This window comes from Nyctereutes procyonoides, unplaced genomic scaffold (genome assembly GCF_905146905.1).
Source record: "Nyctereutes procyonoides isolate TBG_1078 unplaced genomic scaffold, NYPRO_anot_genome, whole genome shotgun sequence".
Lineage (NCBI taxonomy): Eukaryota > Metazoa > Chordata > Mammalia > Carnivora > Canidae > Nyctereutes > Nyctereutes procyonoides.
In genome coordinates this window covers 24245472-24269944 of record NW_026575147.1, presented here as the reverse complement: position 1 = coordinate 24269944, position 24473 = coordinate 24245472, and the positions used below count along the sequence as shown (strand labels likewise).

Genomic DNA, 24473 nt, shown 5'->3' with positions numbered 1-24473 from the left:
AGTTGTCACCAAAATGTAGCTTCTTTACTATTGAGAACTTATCACTCTCTTACATAAGTAAAGACCGGATAAAAATAAGTATAAAAACCTTGCTGTTCTAGGCAGGAAAAGAAATAAAAACATTGTTTTTTCTTCTGTTCACATTCTCTCCTCAAGAGTAGACTCCCAATGCAAGAAAACCTTGGCATTTTAGCAGAGAGAAGAGCCAAATCTGAATGTTATACCAGTGTACTTGTAAAACTCAGTACTCCCAATCTCAGTCAGTCCTGACCCTAACCCTAACCCAAACCCTAAACTCTAACCCTAACCCTAACCCTAATCCTAACCCTAACCATAGAGTAATATAATGCCATAATTGTAAAGAAGAAAAATAATATGCATTTCAATATATAAATGCTCAGATGTGATTACTTTGTAAGTCAAAGAAGTAGTCAGGCTCTGCACCATATCATAAATAATGAATAAGCCTAGAATTAAGAAAGAAGGTTAAATGTCGTCTCATACAAGCAGTTTAGAAAATAAAAATGCAGACTTACTTATAAGCACATAACAAAAACTAGTATTAGGAAAATTAATACCACTCCATACTTACGGTTCCTGATTACAGAAAGAAGTGCATTGCTTTATTTAATATTTTCTTTTTTAAAAAATTTTTATTTATTTATGATAGGCACACAGTGAGAGAGAGAGGCAGAGACATAGGCAGAGGGATAAGCAGGCTCCATGCACCAGGAGCCCGACGTGGGATCCGATCCCGGGTCTCCAGGATCGTGCCCTGGGCCAAAGGCAGGCGCTAAACCACTGCGCCACCCAGGGATCCCGCATTGCTTTATTTAAAGTAGGGATAATACTTAACAAATTACAAACCAGTGAAAAAGGAAAAGGAGTATGACTAAATTATTTTTGAAAAGAAGTAAATAATGTTAATGTGCTTTCTCTAGGATTGCCAGATGTTAAAAATAAACTATTTTATTGGTCTATCATGTATACCAAAAAAAGGCCCAAATCATAACTGAACAGATTGATAAAACATGCAAAGTGAACTCATCATAAGCAGTACCCAGTCCAAGAAATGGATCACCATTACCACTCTCAAAGCCCTCTCATGTTCCCTCTCTTTTACTACTTTCACCCTCATTTTTTTTTTTAGATTTTATTTATTTATTCATGAGAGAAAGAGGCAGAGACACAAGCAGAGGAAGAGGCAGGCTCCATGCAGGGAGCCTGATGTGGGATCGATTCTGGGACTCCAGGATCATGCCCTGGGCCGAAGGCAGATGCTCAACCACTGAGCCACCCAGGCATCCCTTTACTTTCACCCTCCTTAAAAGGTACAGCCATTCTAACTTCTAACACAAATTAGTCTTGCCTATTTTGGGGTTTATGTAAATGTACTCATACAGTATGTAAATGTTTGAGGCTAAATTATTTCATTCAAAACTGTGAGCTTAAGCTATATTATATGCACAGGGTTTTGTTCCTATTCATTGCTATATAGTATTCCTTCATCTGAGTATTGCACAATTTATTTTTCCATTCTATTATCCTTTTAAAATTTTTTATTCCGTTCAATTGCCAACATATAGCATAACACCCAGTGCTCATTCTGCCAAGTGCCCCCCTCAGTGCCCATCACCCAGTCACCCGAAACCCGTACCCACCTCACCTTCCACCACCCCTTGTTCATTACCCAGAGTTAGGTGTCTCTCATGTTTTGTCACCCTCACTGATATTTTCACTCTTTTTCTCTCCTTTCCCTTTATTCCCTTCCACTAATTTTTATATTCCCCAAATGAATGAGACCATATAATGTTTGTCCTTTTCCGATTTACTTATTTCACTCAGCATAATACCCTCTAGTTCCATCCATATTGAAGCAAATGGTGGGTATTTGTCGTTTCTAATGGCTGAGGAATATTCCATTGTATACATAAACCACGTCTTTATCCATTCATCTTTCTATGGACACCGAGGCTCCTTCCACAGTTTGGCTATTGTGGACATTGCTGCTATAAGCTTCGGGGTGCAGGTGTCCTGGCATTTGACTGCATCTGTATCTTTGGGGTAAATCCCTAGCAGTGCAATTGCAGGGTCATAGGGCAGGTCTATTTTTAACTCTTTGAGGAACCTCCACACACTTTTCCAGAGTGGCTGCACCAGTTCACATTCCCACCAACAGTGCAAGAGGGTTCCCCTTTCTCCACGTCCTCTCCAACATTTGTTTCCTGTCTTGCTAATTTTCCCCCATTCTCACTGGTGTGAGGTGGGATCTCATTGTGGTTTGGATTTATTTCCCTGATGGCCAGTGATGCAGAGCATTTTCTCATGTGCTTTTTGGCCATGTCTATGTCTTCCTCTGTGAGATTTCTCTTCATGTCTTTTGCCCATTTCATGATTGGATTGTTTGTTTCTTTGCTGTTGAGTTTAATAAGTTCTTTATAGATCTTGGATACTAGCCCTTTATCTGATAGGTCATTTGCAGATATCTTCTCTGTAGGTTGTCTTCTGGTTTTGTTGACTGTATCCTTTGCTGTGCAGAAGCTTGTTATCTTGATGAAGTCCCAATAATTCATTTTGCTTTTCTTTCTCTTGCCTTCTTGGATGAATTTTGCAAGAAGTTGCTGTGGCCAAGTTCAAAAAGAGTGTTGCCTTTGTCCATTGATCTATGTGTCTGTTTTTGGGCCAGTACCACAAGGTCTTGATGACCAAAGCTTTGTAGTACAACCTGAAATCTGGCATTGTGATGCCCCAGCTATGGTTTTCTTTTTTAATATCCCCCTGGCTATTCGAGGTCTTTTCTGATTCCACACAACCCTTCAGATGATTTGCTCCAACTCTCTGAAGAAAGTCCATGGTATTTTCATAGGGATTGCATTAAATGTGTAAATTGCCCTGGGTAACATTGACATTTTCACAATATTAATTCTTCCAATCCATGAGCATGGAATATTTTTCCATCTCTTTGTGTCTTCCTCAATTTCTTTCAGAAATTCTTTTAGTTTTCAGGGTATAGATCCTTTACCTCTTTGGTTAGGTTTATTCCTAGGTATCTTATGCTTTTGGGTGCAATTGTAAGTGGGATTGACTCTCTTTCTTCAGTCTCATTGTTAGTGTCTAGAAATGCCACTGACTTCTGATTTTGTATCCTGCCACACTGCTGAATTGCTGTATGAGTTCTAGAAATCTTGGGGTGGAGTCTTTTGGGTTTTGTATGTACAGTATCATGTCATCTGTGAAGAGGGAGAGTTTGACTTCTTTGCCAATTTGAATGCCTTTTATTTCTTTTTTTAAAGATTTATTTATTTATTTATTTATTTATTTATTTATTTATTTATTTATTATAGACATAGAGAGAGAGAGAGAGAGGCAGAGACACAGGCAGAGGGAGAAGCAGGCTCCATGCTGGGAGCCTGAGGATCCTGGGACTCCAGGATCGCGCCCTGGGCCAAAGGCAGGCTCCAAACCGCTGAGCCACCCAGGGATCCCCTGCCTTTTAGTTGTCTGATTGCTGAGGCTAGGACTTCCAGTACTATGTTGAACAGCAGTGGTGAGAGTGGACATCCCTGTCTTGTTCCTGATCTTTCCATTCTACCATTAATGGACATTTGGTTGTTCCAGTTTGGGACAGTTATGAATCGTGTTGCTGTTAAAGTTCTCTTTTTTTAAGATTTTATTTATTTATTCATGAGAGACAGAGAGAGAGAGAGGCAGATACACAGGCAGAGGGAGAAGCAGGCTCCATGCAGGGAGCCTGACATGGGACTGGATCCCTGGTCTCCAGGATCACGCCCTGGGCTGAAGCTGGCACTAAACTGTTGGGCCACCGGGGCTTTCCTGTTAATGTTCTTATACATGCCTTTTGGTGCACAGTCGTATGCATTCCTCAAGTAAGTACCAAGGAGCAGGAAGTATTAGGTCATAGGGATGTCTTTTCACACTAAAAGTATATTCAGCTGTTTAACATCCTAGTAGCATAAGTGCTGTCTGTTTCATAATTTTAGCCATTTTATGGGTAGCTCATTATGGTTTAAATTTGTAACTTCTTTATGACTACTGACGTTGAACACTTTTTATATGTTCACGGTTATTTGGATGTTCTTCTTTCTGAGTTCCCATTCAAGTATTTTATCTATTTTTTTATTAAGTTGGTTTTTTTCTTATTGATCTGTAATAGTTGCTTTATATGTCCTAGATCAGCACTGTCCAGTGGCAATATAATGTGAGCAATGTGTTTAAGTTTAAATTTCTTTTTTTTAAAGATTTTATGTATTTATTCATGAGAGACACACAGAGACTCTGAGAGGCAGAGACACAGGAAGGGGGAAGAGCAGGCTACATGCAGGGAGCCCTATGTGGGACTCCATCCTGGGTCTCCAGGATCACACCCGGGGCTGACGGTGGCGCTAAACCACTAAACCACTGGGGCTACCCTAAGTTTAAATTTCTAAAAGCCACATTAAAAAAGTAAAAAGAAACATGTGAAGTTAATTTTACTTCTTTGTTTTATTTTACCCAATAAATCCAAATATTATCATTTCAACATGTAACCAATATAAAATTTATTAATTCGATATTTTGTACTTTTTTCAAATACATGCAGGGGGCTCGATGTGGGACTTGGTCCTAGGACTCCAGGATCAGACCCTGAGTTGATGCTTAACCGCTGAGCCACCCAGGTGTCCCATACTTTTCTCATTCTAAGTCCTTAAATTTTGATGTGTATTTTATACTTACATGAATCTCAATTTAAATATGGGTAGTGGACACTATAGGTCTTGATGCTTTTGTGCTTATGTCTCCCTCCACATCTTGGCTTACTTTCTCACTTTTCTAATGGTATCTATTTTTTAAATTATTATTTTGAAACATTTTCAAACCTAGAAAAGTTGCAAAGACAGTACAAAGATTCTCTTACCTATTTGCCCCAATTCTTCAATTGTTAAATGTTACTTCCCTCCCTTCCCCCCCTCTCTCTATATATATATACGTATACGTATATATACGTGTATACGTATATACATATATATATATCCAGTTGACCTTTGAACACATGAGGTTAAGAGTGCTCACCCCCTGTGTAGTCAAAAATCCACCTGTAACTTTTATTCCCTCAATACTTAACTAATAGCCAACTCTTGTTCAGAAGCCCTACAAATAACATAAAGAGCTGATTAACATGTATTTTGTATGTTATATGCATTATGCAATGTATTCTTATAAGGTAAGCTAGAAAAAATAAAATCTTATTAAGAAAATCATAAGGAAAATACATTTGCAGTGCTGTACTCTAAAAAGATCTGCATATAAGTGAAACTTTTCATTGTCTCTCATCTCTCATACTTTTTTCCCTGCATTTTCTGTCCTTTGGCATCTCCAAGCTTCAAGTCTGAATATTTTCTTCTGATTCAATTCCTAATTCTTTTTTTCAGCTTTTATAATCTGCTGTTAAACACATGCCTTGAGTTATTTAAGAGATAGTGCTATTTGTGTAATTTTTATTTGATTCCTTTTTATTGCTTCTAAAGGTCTCCAACTTATCATTTAATTTCTTGAATTACCAGCTTTAGCTCCTTTGTTAAATTGATTTAGTACTTAATTCAATAAAGTTTTAAATAAGACAAAAATCTATTTAAAACATTATACCAGAAGAATGAAGAAAAGAGACTCCCATTGTCACACACACGGCTCTCAGTAGAGATAACCTTCAAATCATCCTGAAAATCTACGAATTCGGCCTGAGATTTAAAGAGAGAACAGCTGAAACGCTACAGTGAGAAGAGTTCGTGCTTCTATCAAGGGAGGAAGACGGGGAAAAAGAAATAAAGACACAAAAGGCCTCCGAGGGGGAGGGGCCCCGCGAGGAGCCGGGCTGAGGCCGGGGCGAGTGTCCCCAGGACAGGAGAGCCCCGTCCCGGAGAAGCAGGAGCTGCACCAACCTTCCCGGGCGGGCGGAAAGGGGCTCGCAGGGAGTTGGAGCAGGACCCAGGAGGGCGGGGATGCCCTCGGGCTCCCGGGGACACTAACAGACACCTGCGCCCCGGGAGAGTGCGCCGAGCTCCCTAAGGGCTGCAGCGCGCACGGCGGGGCCGGAGCAGCTCGGAGGGGCTTGGGCGGCGGCTCCGCGGAGGGGGCTGCTGGGCTGGAGCGCGAATCCAACAGCGCAGGCCCCGGAGCACAGGGCGCCGGGACACAGCCCAGGACCCGGCCTCCCCCGGGACAGGCAGAGGCCGGGAGGGCCCAGGACAGCAAGGACGCTCCTGCCCGAGCTGAGCAGATCGGCGGCCCCGCCCCGGAGCCTCCAGGCCCTGCGGACGGAGAGCCCCGTAGTTACTGCGGGGGCTGAATCCAGGCTTCCAGAGTTGCCATAGCCACTGGGGTTGTTCCTCCTGGGGCCTCACGGGGTAAACAACCCCCGCTGAGCCCTGCAGCAGGGAGGGGCAGAGCAGCTCCCCCAAGTGCTAACACCTGAAAATCAGCACAGCAGGCCCCTCCCCCAGAAGACCAGCTGGACGGACCAGTTCCAGGGGAAGTCAAGGGACTTAAAGTCTACAGATTCAGAAGATACTCCCCCGTGTTCCAATACAACTTGTTTTTGGCCACTCTGCACTGAGCAAAATGACTAGAAGGAAAACCTCACCTCAAAAGAAAGAATCAGAAACAGCCCTCTCTCCCACAGAGTTAAAAAATCTGGATTACAATTCAATGTCAGAAAGCCAATTCAGAAGCACTATTCTACAGCTACTGGTGGCTCTAGAAAAAAAGCATTAAGGACTCACGAGACTTCATGACTGCAGAATTTAGATCCAATCAGGCAGAAATTAAAAATCAATTGAATGAGATGCAATCCAAACTAGAAGTCCTAACGACGAGGGTTAACGAGGTGGAAGAACGAGTGAGTGACATAGAAGACAAGTTAATGGCAAAGAGGGAAACTGAGGAAAAAAGAGACAGACAATTAAAAGACCATGAAGACAGATTAAGGGAAATAAATGACAGCCTAAGGAAGAAAAACCTACGTTTAATTGGGGTTCCCGAGGGCGCCGAAAGGGACAGAGGGCCAGAATATGTATTTGAACAAATCCTAGCTGAAAATTTCCCAATATGGGAAGGGAAACAGGCATTCAGATCCAGGAAATAGAGAGATCCCCCCCTAAAATCAATAAAAACCGTTCAACACCTCGACATCTAATAGTGAAGCTTGCAAATTCCAAAGATAAAGAGAAGATCCTTAAAGCAGCAAGAGACAAGAAGTCCCTGACTTTCATGGGGAGGAATATTAGGGTAACAGCAGACCTCTCCACAGAGACCTGGCAGGCCAGAAAGGGCTGGCAGGATGTATTCAGGGTCCTAAATGAGAAGTACATGCAACCAAGAATACTTTATCCAGCAAGGCTCTCATTCAAAATGGAAGGAGAGATAAAGAGCTTCCAAGACAGGCAGGAACTGAAAGAATATGTGACCTCCAAACCAGCTCTGCAAGAAATTTTAAGGGGGACTCTTAAAATTCCCCTTTAAGAAGAAGTTCAGTGGAACAATCCACAAAAACAAGGACTAAATAGATATCATGATGACACTAAACTCATATCTGTCAATAGTAACTCTGAACGTGAACGGGCTTAATGACCCCATCAAAAGGCGCAGGGTTTCAGACTGGATAAAAAAGCAGGACCCATCTATTTGCTGTCTACAAGAGACTCATTTTAGACAGAAGGACACCTACAACCTGAAAATAAAAGGTTGGAGAACCATTTACCATTCAAATGGTCCTCAAAAGAAAGCAGGGGTAGCCATGCTTATATCAGGTAAACTAAAATTTACCCCGAAGACAGTAGTGAGAGACGAAGAGGGACACTATATTATACTTAAAGGATCTATCCAGCAAGAGGACTTAACAATCCTCAATATATATGCCCCGAATGTGGGAGCTGCCAAATACTTAAACGAATTATTAACCAAAGTGAAGAAATACTTAGATAATAATACACTTATACTTGGTGACTTCAATCTAGCTCTTTCTACCCTCGATAGGTCTTCTAAGCACAACATCTCCAAAGAAACGAGAGCTTTAAATGACACTCTGGACCAGATGGATTTCACAGATATCTACAGAACTTTACATCCAAACTCGACTGAATACACATTCTTCTCAAGTGCACATGGAACTTTCTCCAGAATAGACCACATACTGGGTCACAAATCGGGTCTGAACCGATACCAAAAGATTGGGATCGTCCCCTGCATATTCTCAGACCATAACGCCTTGAAATTAGAACTCAATCACAAGAAGAGGTTTGGAAGGACCTCAAACACGTGGAGGTTAAGGACCATCCTGCTAAAAGATAAAAGGGTCAACCAGGAAATTAAGGAAGAATTTAAAAGATTCATGGAAACTAATGAGAATGAAGATACAACCGTTCAAAATCTTTGGGATGCAGCAAAAGCAGTCCTGAGGGGGAAATACATCGCAATACAAGCATCCATTCAAAAACTGGAAAGAACTCAAATACAAAAGCTAACCTTACACATAAAGGAGCTAGAGAAGAAGCAGCAAATCGACCCGACGCCCAGCAGAAGAAGAGAGTTAATTAAAATTCGAGCAGAACTCAACGAAATTGATACCAGAAGAACTGTGGAACAGATCAATAGAACCAGGAGTTGGTTCTTTGAAAGAATTAATAAGATACATAAACCATTATTAAAAAGAAGAGAGAGAAGACTCAAATTAATAAAATCATGAATGAGAAAGGAGAGATCACTACCAACACCAAGGAAATACAAACGATTTTAAAAACATATTATGAACAGCTATACGCCAATAAATTAGGCAATCTAGAAGAAATGGACACATTCCTGGAAAGCCACAAACTACCAAAACTGGAGCAGGAAGAAATAGAAAACCTGAACAGGCCAATAACCATGGAGGAAATTGAAGCAGTCATCAAAAACCTCCCAAGACACAAGAGTCCAGGGCCAGATGGCTTCCCAGGGGAATTCTATCAAACGTTTAAAGAAGAAATCATACCTATTCTACTAAGCTGTTTGGAAAGATAGAAAGAGATGGAGTACTTCCAAATTCATTCTATGAGGCCAGCATCACCTTAATTCCAAAACCAGACAAAGACCCCACCAAAAAGGAGAATTACAGACCAATATCCCTGATGAACATGGATGCAAAAATTCTCAACAAGATTCTAGCCAATAGGATCCAACAACACATTAAGAAAATTATTCACCATGACCAAGTAGGATTTATCCCCGGGACACAAGGCTGGTTCAACACTCATAAAACAATCAATGTGATTCACCATATCAGCAAGAGAAAAACCAAGAACCATATGATCCTCTCATTAGATGCAGAGAAAGCATTTGACAAAATACAGCATCCATTCCTGATCAAAACTCTTCAGAATGTAGGGATAGAGGGAACTTTCCTCAACATCTTAGAAGCCATCTACGAAAAGCCCACAGCAAATATCATTCTCAATGGGGAAGCACTGGGAGCCTTTCCCCTAAGATCAGGAACAAGACAGGGATGTCCACTCTCACCACTGCTATTCAACATAGTATTGGAAGTCCTAGCCTCAGCAATCAGACAACAAAAAGACATTAAAGGCATTCAAAGCGGCAAAGAAGAAGTCAAACTCTCCCTCTTCGCCGATGACATGATACTCTACATAGAAAACCCAAAAGCCTCCACCCCAAGATTGCTAGAACTCATACAGCAATTTGGTAGCGTGGCAGGATACAAAACCAATGCCCAGAAATCAATGGCATTCCAATACACTAACAATGAGACTGAAGAAAGAGAAATTACGGAGTCAATCCCATTTACAATTGCACCCAAAAGCATAAGATACCTAGGAATAAACCTAACCAAAGAGGTAAAGGATCTATACCCTAAAAACTATAGAACACTTCTGAAAGAAATTAAGGAAGACACAAAGAGATGGAAAAATATTCCATGCTCAAGGATTGGCAGAATTAATATTGTGAAAATGTCAACGTTACCTGGGCAATTTACACGTTTAATGCAATCCCTATCAAAATACCATGGACTTTCTTCAGAGACTTAGAACAAATTATTTTAAGATTTGTGTGGAATCAGAAAGACCCCGAATAGCCAGGGGAATTTTAAAAAAGAAAACCATATCTGGGGGCATCACAATGCCAGATTTCAGGTTGTACTACAAAGCTGTGGTCATCAAGACAGCGTGGTACTGGCACAAAAACAGACACATAGATCAATGGAACAGACTAGAGAACCCAGAAGTGGACCCTGAACTTTATGGTCAACTAATATTCGATAAAGGAGGAAAGACGATCCACTGGAAGAAAGACAGTCTCTTCAATAAATGGTGCTGGGAAAATTGGACATCCACATGCAGAAGAATGAAACTAGACCACTCTCTTGCACCATACACAAAGATAAACTCAAAATGGATGAAAGATCTAAATGTGAGACAAGATTCCATCAAAATCCTAGAGGAGAACACAGGCAACACCCTTTTTGAACTTGGCCACAGTAACTTCTTGCAAGATACATCCACGAAAGCAAAAGAAACAAAAGCAAAAATGAACTATTGGGACTTCATCAAGATAAGAAGCTTTTGCACAGCAAAGGATACAGTCAACAAAACTCAAAGACAACCTACAGAATGGGAGAAGATATTTGCAAATAACATATCAGATAAAGGGCTAGTTTCCAAAATCTATAAAGAACTTATTAAACTCAACACCAAAGAAACAAACAATCCAATCATGAAATGGGCAAAAGACATGAAGAGAAATCTCACAGAGGAAGACATAGACATGGCCAACATGCACATGAGAAAATGCTCTGCATCACTTGCCATCAGGGAAATACAAATCAAAACCACAATGAGATACCACCTCACACCAGTGAGAATGGGGAAAATTAACAAGGCAGGAAACAACAAATGTTGGAGAGGATGCGGAGAAAAGGGAACCCTCTTACACTGTTGGTGGGAATGTGAACTGGTGCAGCCACTCTGGAAAACTGTGTGGAGGTTCCTCAAAGAGTTAAAAATAGACCTGCCCTACGACCCAGCAATTGCACTGTTAGGGATTTACCCCAAAGATTCAGATGCAATGAAACGCCGGGACACCTGCACCCCGATGTTTCTAGCAGCCATGTCCACAATAGCCAAACTGTGGAAGGAGCCTCGGTGCCCATCGAAAGATGAATGGATAAAGAAGATGTGGTTTATGTATACAATGGAATATTACTCAGCCATTAGAAACGACAAATCCCCACCATTTGCTTCAATCTGGATGGAACTGGAGGGTATTATGCTGAGTGAAGTAAGTCAATCGGAGAAGGACAAACAGTGTATGTTCTCATTCATTTGGGGAATATGAATAATAGTGAAAGGGAATATAAGGAAGGGAGAAGAAATGTGTGGGAGATATCAGAAAGGGAGACAGAACATAAAGACTTCTAACTCTGGGAAATGAACTAGGGGTGGTGGAAGGGGAGGAGGGCGGGGGTGGGGGTGAATGGGTGACGGGCACGGAGGGGGACACTTGACGGGATGAGCACTGGGTGTTATTCTGTATGTTGGTAAATTGAACACCAATAAAAATTAATTTATTAAAAAATATAAAAAAATAAAAAATAAAACATTATACCAAAACTCAATTCTATTTAGCCAGATTAATTAGATCACTGCAGCAGAGCAGGTGATTTCTCAGAATAATAATTCTTCTTTATACTTATAAAAAATATTTTATTTATTTGAGAGAGAGAGAGAGCATGAGAGACAGCACAAGTGGGGGATGGAGTGGGGGAGGGTAGAGGGAGAGGGACAAATAGGCTCCGTGCTGAACAGAGAGCCTGATGTGGGGCTCCATCCCAGGAATCTGGGATCATGGCCTGAGCCAAAGGCAGACAGGTGACCCCAGAAAAATAATCCTTATAATGGCCTCATACATAGACAACTAAGGAAAGCTGATAAAGTATCTCAAAAGCTAAAACAGTCTCCATAAACATCAGGCATCCTTGATGCTATATGTTTAGAAATGTACATGATGGGAACTGCAAAATTCTTAAAGTCTTCATCAAAAGTGGCCCCAAAATAAACCTTTGTCTAAACATTCTTTGGTTCTAGACAATCACCTGCATAGGTTTTTTTGTGTGGGATCATTCATTCAAACATTGAATCCTTGATAATCCTTAGAGCTGCCTGACCTTCTACCTTATCTTCTCAGGTTTATCATTACACAATTGGTTATATAGGAGATACATAAAGCATATAGACAGTCCATCTTCGACTGTACAATGTTTGGATTGGCTTTAAGGAAATTTGATAAATTTGCACCATTCAGGATATTAGGTGGACTCATTTGTGTGTTACATTAGTAACATGAACAAGAAGACTTATGGGGAAAATTTCTCTTTCTTGAGTACAGTAGGATCCTTGCTGATCCTGTCTTTAGGATCTAATAACTTTTTTTTCTTTTAGCTTCTTACCTTGATGGTCCTTACTTTCTCTTGCTTTGCATGTTTACTCTGAAATCTGGAGGCTTCCGCCAAAATCTAAGCCAAGTACAGTTACTTTAGAGCCCATGTTTGAAAATTCCAATCTCTGGATTTCCTTTAGGTTTATTTCTACTCTTTTTTTTTATATGAATGGCTGTTTTATATTGAATGCCAAACATTTTGCATGAAAAATTATAAAAATTAGTTAATGCTTTGGATAATGTTATACCCAGAGATAATTTACTTTTTTTCCCCCTGGTATGCAGTAAGGGTAGAAGCCGATCACCTTAATGCTGCTGGAGACTATGTAGGTACAAAGGTGGATTTCAGGGTTTTTAGAGAGCTGGTCTATTTTTATTTACTCTTATTCCTAGAGTTTATCCCTTTAGGGTCCCAACTAAAAGCCCAAGTGTTTTCCAGGCTCCCATCCTCCATAGCCAACTTAATTTTTGGTTCTCAGCTTTCAGAAACATACATGTCCAAATTTCCACTTAAATCCTCTGCTTCTCAGCCACCTGTTGATTAACAGATGTTCAAAGAGAACAGCAGTGCCAACTGTGGCTCACCATTTTAGGCTTCCCCTCTCTCTGCAATCTTGGCCCTAAAAAGTCTTTCGTGGAATATCTCTGATGTCTCCAAAAACATATATTTTATTTTGCCCAGCTTTTCTTTCTTTTTTTTTTTAAAAAGACTATTTATTGGAGGAGGGGCAAGATGGCGGAAGAGCAGGGTCCCCGAGTCACCTGTCCCCACCAAATTACCTAGATAACCTTCAAACCATCCTGAAAATCTACGAATTCGGCCTGAGATGTAAAGAGAGACCAGCTGGAATGCTACAGTGAGAAGAGTTCGCGCTTCTATCAAGGTAGGAAGACGGGGAAAAAGAAATAAAGACACAAAAGGCCTCCGAGGGGGAGGGGCCCCGCGAGGAGCCGGGCTGAGGCCGGGGCGAGTGTCCCCAGGACAGGAGAGCCCCGTCCCGGAGAAGCAGGAGCTGCACCGACCTTCCCGGGCGGAAAGGGGCCCGCAGGGAGGTGGAGCAGGACCCAGGAGGGCGGGGATGCCCTCGGGCTCCCGGGGACACTAACAGACACCTGCGCCCCGGGAGAGTGCGCCGAGCTCCCTAAGGGCTGCAGCACACGGCGGGGCCCGGAGCAGCTCGGAGGGGCCCGGGCGGCGGCTCCGCGGAGGGGGCTGCGGGGCGGGAGCGCGAATCCCACAGCGCAGGCCCCAGAGCACAGGGCGCCGGGACACAGCCCAGGATCCGGCCTCCCCCGGGACAGGCAGAGGCGGGGAGGGCCCAGGACAGCAAGGACGCTCCTGCCCCGAGCTGAGCGGATCAGCGGCCCCGCCCCGGAGCCTCCAGGCCCTGCGGACAGAGAACCGAGAGCCCGAGCCCCGTAGTTCCTGCGGAGGCTGAATCCAGGCTTCCAGAGTTGCCATAGCAACTGCGGCTGATCCTCCTGGGGCCCCACGGGGTAAACAACCCCCGCTGAGCCCGGCAGCAGGCAGGGGCAGAGCAGCTCCCCCAAGTGCTAACACCTGAAAATCAGCACAGCAGGCCCCTCCCCCAGAAGACCAGCTGGACGGACCAGTGATACTCCCCCGTGTTCCAATACAACTTGTTTCTGGCCACTCTGCACTGAGCAAAATGACTAGAAGGAAAACCTCACCTCAAAAGAAAGAATCAGAAACAGCCCTCTCTCCCACAGAGTTAAAAAATCTGGATTACACTTCAATGTCAGAAAGCCAATTCAGAAGCACTATTCTACAGCTACTGGTGGCTCTAGAAAAAAGCATTAAGGACTCACGAGACTTCATGACTGCAGAATTTAGATCCAATCAGGCAGAAATTAAAAATCAATTGAATGAGATGCAATCCAAACTAGAAGTCCTAACGACGAGGGTTAACGAGGTGGAAGAACGAGTGAGTGACATAGAAGACAAGTTAATGGCAAAGAGGGAAACTGAGGAAAAAAGAGATAAACAATTAAAGAACCATGAAGACAGATTAAGGCAAATAAATGACAGCTCTAAGGAAGAAAAACCTACGTTTAATTGGGGTTCCCGAGGGCGCCTAAAGGGACAGAGGGCCAGAATATGTATTTGAACAAATCCTAGCTGAAAACTTTCCCAATCTGGGAAGGGAAACAGGCATTCAGATCCAGGAAATAGAGAGATCCCCCCCTAAAATCAATAAAAACCGTTCAACACCTCGACATCTAATAGTGAAGCTTGCAAATTCCAAAGATAAAGAGAAGATCCTTAAAGCAGCAAGAGACAAGAAGTCCCTGACTTTCATGGGGAGGAATATTAGGGTAACAGCAGACCTCTCCACAGACACCTGGCAGGCCAGAAAGGGCTGGCAGGATATATTCAGGGTCCTAAATGAGAAGAACATGCAACCAAGAATACTTTATCCAGCAAGGCTCTCATTCAAAATGGAAGGAGAGATAAAGAGCTTCCAAGACAGGCAGGAACTGAAAGAATATGTGACCTCCAAACCAGCTCTGCAAGAAATTTTAAGGGGGACTCTTAAAATTCCCCTTTAAGAAGAAGTTCAGTGGAACAATCCACAAAAACAAGGACTAAATAGATATCATGATGACACTAAACTCATATCTGTCAATAGTAACTCTGAACGTGAATGGGCTTAATGACCCCATCAAAAGGCGCAGGGTTTCAGACTGGATAAAAAAACAGGACCCATCTATTTGCTGTCTACAAGAGACTCATTTTAGACAGAAAGACACCTACAACCTGAAAATAAAAGGTTGGAGAACCATTTACCATTCAAATGGTTCTCAAAATATACCCTAAAAACTATAGAACACTTCTGAAAGAAATTGAGGAAGACACAAAGAGATGGAAAAATATTCCATGCTCATGGATTGGCAGAATTAATATTGTGAAAATGTCAATGTTACCCAGGGCAATTTACACGTATAATGCAATCCCTATCAAAATACCATGGACTTTCTTCAGAGACTTAGAACAAGTTATTTTAAGATTTGTGTGGAATCAGAAAAGACCCCGAACAGCCAGGGGAATTTTAAAAAAGAAAACCATATCTGGGGTCATCACAATGCCAGATTTCAGGTTGTACTACAAAGCTGTGTTCATCAAGACAGTGTGGTACTGGCACAAAAACAGACACATAGATCAATGGAACAGAACAGAGAACCCAGAAGTGGACCCTGAACTTTATGGTCAACTAATATACGATAAAGGAGGAAAGACGATCCACTGGAAGAAAGACAGTCTCTTCAATAAATGGTGCTGGGAAAATTGGACATCCACATGCAGAAGAATGAAACTGGACCACTCTCTTGCACCATACACAAAGATAAACTCAAAATAGATGAAAGATCTAAATGTGAGACAAGATTCCATCAAAATCCCAGAGGAGAACTCAGGCAACACCCTTTTTGAACTTGGCCACAGTAACCGGAGAAGGACAAACAGTGTATGTTCTCATTCATTTGGGGAATATGAATAATAGTGAAAGGGAATATAAGGGAAGGGAGAAGAAATGTGTGAGAAATATCAGAAAGGGAGACAAAACATAAAGACTTCTAACTCTGGGAAATGAACTAGGGGTGGTGGAGGGGGAGGAGGGCGGGGGGTGGGGGTGAATGGGTGACGGGCACTGAGGGGGACACTTGACGGGATGAGCACTGGGTGTTATTCTGTATGTTGGTAAATTGAACACCAATAAAAATTAATTTATATTAAAAAAAAGACTATTTATTCATAAGAGACACAGACTGAGAGAGAAGGCTCCTCGCAGGTGGTCCGATGCAGGACTCGATCCTGGATGAGTTTTACAACTTAATAGTTGTAATAGTTTTACAAGTATTAAGCACTTTGGATCACGCCCTGAGCTGAAGGCAGGCGCCCAACCACTGAGGCACCCCCTTGCCCAGCTTTTCTACCTCTTCTCAGCTGGAGGACTAGTCGGAAGCAATCCAGTCTACCAATGAGGAAATTAGGTGCCATAATATCAAAGTACTTTGCAAAATATGATTCATGTCACTAGTAATGGAAACACTACTTTCAAAACACACCTGTGGGTACCTAAAAATATTAATATTACCTGAAATATTAATGAAAGTGAAAATTACCAAATCAATACCAATATTTTTATATTTATCATCAGTTTTACTGCAATTATATTTTGAGTAGACAGAAGGCTTAGAGCAAATTATTCAATAATTTTGAGACTGTTTCATTTGGGGAATATAAAAAATAGTGAAAGGGAATAAAGGGGAAAGGAGAAAAAATGAGTGGGAAATATCAGAAAGGGAGAGAGAACATGAGAGACTCTTAACTCTGGGAAACGAACTAGGGGTGGTGGAAGGGGAGGTGGGCGGGGGGTGGGGGTGACTGGGTGACGGGCACTGAGGGGGGCACTTGATGGGATGAGCACTGGGTGTTATTCTATATGTTGGCAAATTGAACACCAATAAAAAATAAATTTATTTAAAAATGATTTTGAGACTGTGTCTTTATTCCATTTATAAGCTTTGTTTCTCACACAACCTTGTCCTATTTTACTGGGTTTTACACGTTATTTTGTGTAAAAAAAATTTTTCTCAGTGTCATATATAAGTCAGGTACAACCAATTATTTCTGTACAGTCCAGCAGGGCATCTGAATGTTATGCAGGACATGTGACAATGTGAAGGGGCAATGCACTGCAGGGTGTCCAGCCTCCCTGGCCCCATGACCAGGAGCATCTCCTCAGTAATTTTTCACAAGCAAAATGCTTCCTTGAGTTTCCAAAATATCCTGTTGGACTCAGCATCACCTTTTTTTGGCAAACCCTACATTAAATGTATGAAATTACCCTACAGACAGTTCTAGACCAGGGTGTATGTGGATCCTGGGGTCATCCTCAGAGGCCAAAGGGTAGCATGAACCAGTCACACTGTATGTTTGCTGCCTCCCACATCTGATAACTCCTAAAGCTATCCAAAATTCAAGAGAGAACAGGTTGGTGTTAATATGCATCATTTGATGGGATGAGCACGGGTGTTATACTATATGTTGACAAATTGAATTTAAATTAAAAAACGTAAAAAAAAAATGCAGGGCAAAGGTAAAGAAAACACACACCGCGACATTTTTTTCTTGGGGCTGGGTCTGAATACCATCTTCATGGGAACCTCTTGCCATTGTCACCTGCCAAGTACCAGGGCCTGATTGCTTTCATCCTGTTCTCTTAATCCTGCCGTTACCCAATAAAGAGGAATTATTATTCCCAATTTGGAGATGAGGAAACTGGGACTTAAACATTTAAGTGATGGCCAAGGTCTTACAACTATTAAGCACTTCGTGATTCCTCTGCAGTCCCACTGCCGCGCTCAAGACTTCCAACCCTTCTAAAGCCTCGTGCGTGCTCCGATTAGAGGTAGAAGGGGGCAACCTGCAGAAAAATGGGTCTAAGAGGGGCCTAACCGGGAACTATGTAGGCTATGCTCCATTTAGTCCCCATTCCCCGGTTGTAGGCGTGGTCCTGGCAGCCCACCCCACTCGCCATCCTTTTCCAGGTCGCGGACCCCGGCAGTCCAGGTCCAGCGTCCCTCCCTCTTCAGCCCCGCTCTCGGTGGCCCGATTTCCAAAGCCCTTGTGCTCTACCCCTTACCCGCGCGGCCGCTGTGGCCGCGAGGCCAGGAAACCCTCCAGCTGCGCACCCCCGCAGCGCCGCAGAGGTCGCGGGGCTCCCCGCCCCGGACCCGGGGCCGCGGGGCCCCGCTCCTCTGTGCGCAGGCGCGCCGAGCCCGCGGTGCGTTCCGGCGCCCCTGCGCTCCCTTAGCAACGCGGTACGCGGCTGGCTCCGCGAGGCGCGCGATGTGCGTGGGCGGAGCGGGTGAGCCGGGCTGGGATCGGCAGTCGAGGGTGGCGGGCGGGAGGAGGAGTGGGGAGGCTGACGCGGGGGCCGTGGGGGGGTGAAGCCCGTCCCCTCCCCGAGGTTCGGTCAGGCTTTTGTTCTCGATCGGGTCGGGTCCCAGCGGTCTGGGCCTCCCCGCAGCCCACGCGCCCCCAGAGCCCTCCCTTAGACCCAGGGCCTTTCCTTACGTGGAGTTTCTGCTCTTTCTTGCTCTTCAGAGTCGCTGGTTAACTACCCTTTTGGAATAAGTCAACCGAGGAAGCTCTTTCCTCATCACCACCCTCCGAGCTTGTTGGGAAACAAATTTCTCCCTCTCCGAGGAGCGCCCCACAGAGGGCCTGGCTGTTACATAGCGGAAGACGTGAGTACTCACCTTTTCTTAGGTGGGTTTCTGTCCCCTGACTATCCGAGGATACTCAGGTTCCCTGGAAGAAAATCTCACAGGATTTGTGATCTTTGGTGTGGCGACATGATCTTTGGTGCCCTCGTCCTCTGCAGCCAGCTGTCAGGTCCAATGTCAGAAATTAAAGGACCCTTGCGCCCCACTTCCAGCATCCACCAAACGCAAGCCTTTCTTCATACGGCCCCCACTCCATTCCCATTTTCAAAAGTCTCTGGATCAATGCCTCCCATTCGTCCAAATTTGGAATGTGGCTGTACTGCTAGGTCAGTTTATGAAATAATGTAATCAGACTGAGGATGAGATTAAGGTAAATTCAGCTCAAGGGCTTACAGGACTGGATACACTGGAATGCACAGGAAGGTCATTTACTCTACCTAGCCAGCCGCATTTCTTTGCAGACGGGTATGCCAGCCTTGCATGCCAGCCTTGCTTATATCATTGTTTCTATGGTCTTCACTCAGAAGAGTCAAAACAGAAAGAGCAACTTTTGCAGAGGAAATTCAGATAAGAACATTTTGAGTCCACTCTGTTTTGATGACTGTAATATTCTCTGTATGTTTTCCTTCTTTTTTCTTTCTTTTTAATATCCTACTTGAAGGTGCATGGATTGGCATACAACCTCTCTAAGATCCCGACCAGTAAAAAAGGATATACTTTTGGTGCCAGAACAGCTGAAAGGTTTAAGACAATCAACAAGGTTAGAAACGGCTGAATGTGCTTAGATTTTAGTGTGATCCATGTTGTTGCATGCATTTGCAACAGAGAGTGAAGCTGGGAGAGCAGGAGGATACCAGAAAATGTGCCCTGAAATTCAAGAAAAATATTTAGACAAAAGCTATGAAGAAGTCTATCTGGAAAGCTTAGGTGTTAACATCCCAAATGTGTGTGAGAGTCTCTGGAGAGTGGAAAACAATTCTGGAAAGAAATGGTACCAAGATCCTGCTTCAGGGCTGACACAGCTGACATTAAGTATCAAAGCATTGCTTACATGCACCCTATTATCTTGCCACTTAAAAAGCAAATTCCTACTTTTGAACTCCTTTTGTGTGATTGGATTTCAATTCTTTTTTTTAATTTTTATTCATTTATGATAGTCACACAGAGAGAGAGAGAGAGAGAGAGAGGCAGAGACACAGGCAGAGGGAGAAGCAGGCTCCATGCACCCGGGAGCCCGACGTGGGACTCGATCCCGGGTCTCCAGGATCGCGCCCTGGGCCAAAGGCAGGCGCCAAACCGCTGCGCCACCCAGGGATCCCCTGGATTTCAATTCTAAAAGTCTTCAGTATGGGACAGCCCCAGTGGCTCAGCAGTTTAGTGCCGCCTTCACCCCAGGGTGTGATCCTGAAGACCTGGGATCAAGTCCCATGTCGCGGTCCCTGAATGGAGCCTGCTTCTCTCTCTGCCTGTGTCTCTGCTTTTCTCTGTGTGTGTCTCTCATGGATAAATAAATAAAATCTTAAAAAAAAAAGTCTTCAGTTATAGGATCCTAATCCATGTTGGGCATTTTTCTGAGTCTTGCACTCAAAGAGAGGGATACTCGCTTTAAAAACAATTTCTGAGTGGAATGGTGGGGACAGCAGGTCTAAAGTCACCTTGTTCCTTTACCTCCCGTAGATCTTTTTCTGCATCCTCAGCATGTGTGTCTTTGGCTAGCTGAACCCCACACTTATCTTGGTTTTCTTCCCACTGTAGCCTTATATCTATAGCCTGAGTAGTAAAACTATAGCTTATACATGAACAGAAAGAGGATAAGTCTGTTTTCTTTAGCTAAAAAATATATTTTTTTCACCCTCTAACATATTTATCTTTTTCTGAAAAACAGGACATGATGCTTTACCCAAGCATGTACCAGGCTGAAAATCCTCAGGAGCAAATACACAAACAAAATTTTGCTCCATTTAATGCTTTCTTGCCTCGATTTAGGACATCAAAGGATACTTCTAATCCTGGGTATGTCTCCCCTCTTCTGGAGCACTTCACCAAACAGCAATAGGAAAGAATGTACAAAGGAGGCACTCCATCCAAACCATGCCAGCTGAAGGAAACCACCCACCCATCTTAATTTTTTTTATTTTTTAAACATATTTTATTTATTTATTCATGAGAGACAGAGACAGAGAGAGAGAGAGAGAGGCAGAGACACAGGCAGAGGGAGAAGCAGGCTCCATGCAGGGAGCCCTACGTGGGAGGATCACCCCATGGACTGAAGGCAGTGCTAAACCACTGAGCCACTCAGGATGCCCCCACCCACTTTTAAAGAGCCAACCTCTGACCTTCCAGACCTCTGGCATTATAGAATTCTAAATCATAGTGGTTCATTCAATCAACAGTTATAAGTGCCAGGCACTTTCAAGGGAGGGATCCAGAGATTTTGCATAAACCCATCACACAAAGCTCCTCATTCCTTGGAACTTACACTCTTGAGTCCAGACAGATGAGAAGCAAATACACTTAAAAAAAATCATGTTAATAAGAATGGTTACCATATAATTAAGCAGTCAGACAGTGACACTTCTGAGAGTAAGCTTACTAATTACACCAAGACAGTAGCCATGAGCTAGGACTGTCACAGGCACACCAGGCAGGGTGGTGACCTGGTGATGTGCTGTGAAGACAGTAAACGGGGCAGTGATGGAATGGGTGGCGCTACTTTGGCAAGGATGTCCAGAAAGGTCTTTAGGGGAAATGACACTGGATCTGAAGTCTGAATGACAAGACTGAGCCAGCCCTGTGAAGATCTGGGCCAGAGCTTCCCAGGTAGGAGGAGCTGCAAGTGCAAAGGCTGTAACCTGGGGAGGAACTGGTAGGAGGAATAAGGAGGAGGCTGGTATGGCTAGAGTGTGGTGAGCAAGGAGAAACTGAAAAGAGAAGAAGAGAGCCAGGGCTGAGCACGTGGTCCCTATAGACCAAGTTCAGGAAGCCATTCAGCATGTGTGGAGCTGAGAGGCAAAGAGTGAAGGTCTTTGTTTTGCTCATGAGAAATTCAGGGATCAGTGACTGAGTGTAACTTTCTCAAGGTTGAATTAAGGAAGTGGAAGTATTGAACATTGGCCCCTGTGTCCATTCTAAGTGCAATATCCAACATAGCAAAGAGTCTACCCCAAAGACCAAGTGTTATGAACAAAGGCAATTATAAATGCCATGTCAATCAAAATGTAACTGGTTTTGCCTTCTTGTCCTGCAATTGCTGATTGAATTATCATTACACTTTTACCCCCAGTTACAAAGTACAGCAGTACTTATTCATGACTGTGGTAGACTATTTCCTCACCCACCACTCCTGGGAATCCCAGCCAAGGATAGTGAGCTGCAGAAATATTTTTCAAACTAGAGTTGATTTTAATCCTAACTGGGACATCAAGATTAGATATATTTAACACTCACACCTATTCAGAAATACATTAACAGGCAAGGGAATCCCACACTTGCCCCACATTAAAAAGCTAATTGGGATGTTGCCTATTTCTCAAGGAATTAGACCAAGTGCAAGTATAGCTGTGGTACTGATGGAGTTCATACATGGTCACTAAGTAACACGGGATGCTTTGTATTTTTATTTCTAGCCCTGGCACGTACAACCCAGAGATGAAACCACCCCCCAAAATCACCTGGCCAATGAAATTTGGATCTCCAGACTGGGCTCAGGTTCCATGTCTACAGAAAAGAACCCTAAAAGCTGAGGTATAAGACTGGAATTGTGTAGAACCCTCTCTCTGATACTTTCCTATGTATCAGAGGTTTTTATCCAAGAGTAACAGAATGAGCTTCAGAAACTTTTGTTCCCCTGACAGGATATGCACAGTTTTGCATGAATATGCATATGAGTATCTTTTTCAACAGTTTTGTTACTTTTAAAGGTTGATACAACTGACAAAAGTCACATTTTCTTACCTAGTCCTCAAGTAATCTTCTAGCGTAGGAACAGGAGAATTATATCTCGGTGATAGAGGAGGAAAATCAGGCTCTTATGGATTAAGTGACAAGTGCACATTGACAACTGGAATATAGATCTTGTGATTCCTAAGCCAGTGCTCTTTTCATACACCACTAGAGTATTAGATCATCATGGGACTATAGAACATTCTGGGAAGAACATGGATTCAGTGGACAGACTGCCTGGGTTCAAATACTAGTTCCCATATTAGTGGCTGTATGATCTCAGGCAACTTTTCTAAGCACCAGTTTTCCTTCCTTTAAAATAGGTATAATAATAGAATCAATTTGATAACACTGTAAAGATCGAGCTAATGTAGAAAAGCACTTAACAGAGTACCTATAACATAATAAATGCTCAATCCACGTGGGCTATCATAATGCCAGAGGTGCCATTTTTTAAGAGGAACCTTGGATTCATTCTACAACTATTTGTGAAATGCCTAGAATAGCAACATCATCATGTTAGATGTATGAGTAACATTCAGGAATCAAACATATACTCTTTGTTTTTGAGTAATTTGCCAACTATACTTAGAGATTTACCAAGTAGAAAACAATTCCTAGTGAGATAGCAGAGTAAGATGACGGAGTAGCTGTTGACAGAATCCTAAGACTAGGCTCCAATGGGGTGGGCTTCAGCTGGGCCACAACAGTGGTGATGTGCAGTTCATTTTGCACAGCCAGGGGCAGACGGTTCTTTTTTTTTTTTTTTTTTTTTTTTTGAGGCAGATGGTTCTTGTTGGAATATTGACCTAGACAAAATTCTTTCCATTGCAGCTGTCCACTGACAAGGACTTCAGAAAGCACCGGAACCGTGTGGCATACCTAAGCCTGTTTTACAATTGAGGAGCTGTGACTACCTTCACCTACTCCTGACCACAGCTGGTCTTCCGCTTGCACTGCTCTGCTCTCTTGTCTGCCAGCATGGGGCTCAGGGAGGGGAAGGGGCTCGTAACTACTGTGTGACAACAGAAAGACTACTTCGGAGTGTTCTGTGTCCATGTGCTGGTTTGTCATTTACATACATGGGCCTGGAGGGTTCCTGCCCAGTGTTTAGTCAGGGTGGCTCCATTTTACTTAGATGCTCATGGGTCTTTGTCCTCATGCTAAATTCCCAGGTTCCAGTTTTATGTCTTCTAACACTAGTCCTGGGAACAGGGGCTGTTGGCCTCTAAGTAGCAAGGATTGGATGGCTTCCTTGGCTTATACTTGGGCTTCCTATACACAGAGGATACATACAGGCAGAGTAAAACATTTATATTTTAGAAACTCTTCCAGATTTTGGAGTTCCTGGCATGGAGTGGGCAGATCCGGATTTTGTTGCTTTTCCCAGGCTGATATTAAGCTCACTGAATCAAAAATTCTGCACTTCCAGGGAACTTGAGTAGCTCAGTTGGTTAAGTATCTGTTTTGAGCTCAAGTTGTGATTGCAGAATCCTGGGATTGAGCCCCATCAGGTTCCTTGCTCAGCAGGGAGCCTGCTTCTCCCTCTCCTTCTGCCACTCCCTGTGCTCATGCTCTCTTTCAAATAAAATTTTTAAAAATCCCCATCTCCCAATACCTCATCTATGTCATTTGTCAGTTATCTATATGATAACTGACATGTGTCCGACACAATGGCATGGACTGGGGATACAGCAGGAATTGAAATAATCTCATCTACTGGTCCGGAAGCTACAGAAGCAGTGCCCGGGTGTAGATGCATTCAGGGAATTCCTGACTTGCTGGAACACACTCTCTAG

General features: G+C 43.1%; 1 protein-coding gene across 1 annotated transcript; it reads left to right on the top strand.

Annotated features, from left to right (window-relative positions):
• Positions 1 to 18307: 18307 nt before the first annotated feature.
• LOC129501305 (protein pitchfork-like) lies at positions 18308 to 23712 on the top strand. Its single transcript, XM_055312319.1, has 6 exons — positions 18308 to 18371; positions 18611 to 18753; positions 19394 to 19492; positions 20618 to 20745; positions 22359 to 22476; positions 23509 to 23712. The coding sequence occupies exons 1-6, from the start codon at positions 18353 to 18355 to the stop codon at positions 23575 to 23577; spliced, it is 576 nt and encodes a 191-aa protein (XP_055168294.1). The 5' UTR covers positions 18308 to 18352; the 3' UTR covers positions 23578 to 23712.
• The last annotated feature ends 761 nt before the right edge of the window (positions 23713 to 24473 follow it).

Bases quoted from the DNA above. Each gene is read 5' to 3' on its own strand.
- LOC129501305 (XM_055312319.1), top strand. The intron at 19,493-20,617 runs GTTAGAAACGGC...TCTGAAAAACAG, and splicing joins GGTTTAAGACAATCAACAAG to GACATGATGCTTTACCCAAG. The intron at 22,477-23,508 runs GTATAAGACTGG...TTTCCATTGCAG, and splicing joins AAAGAACCCTAAAAGCTGAG to CTGTCCACTGACAAGGACTT.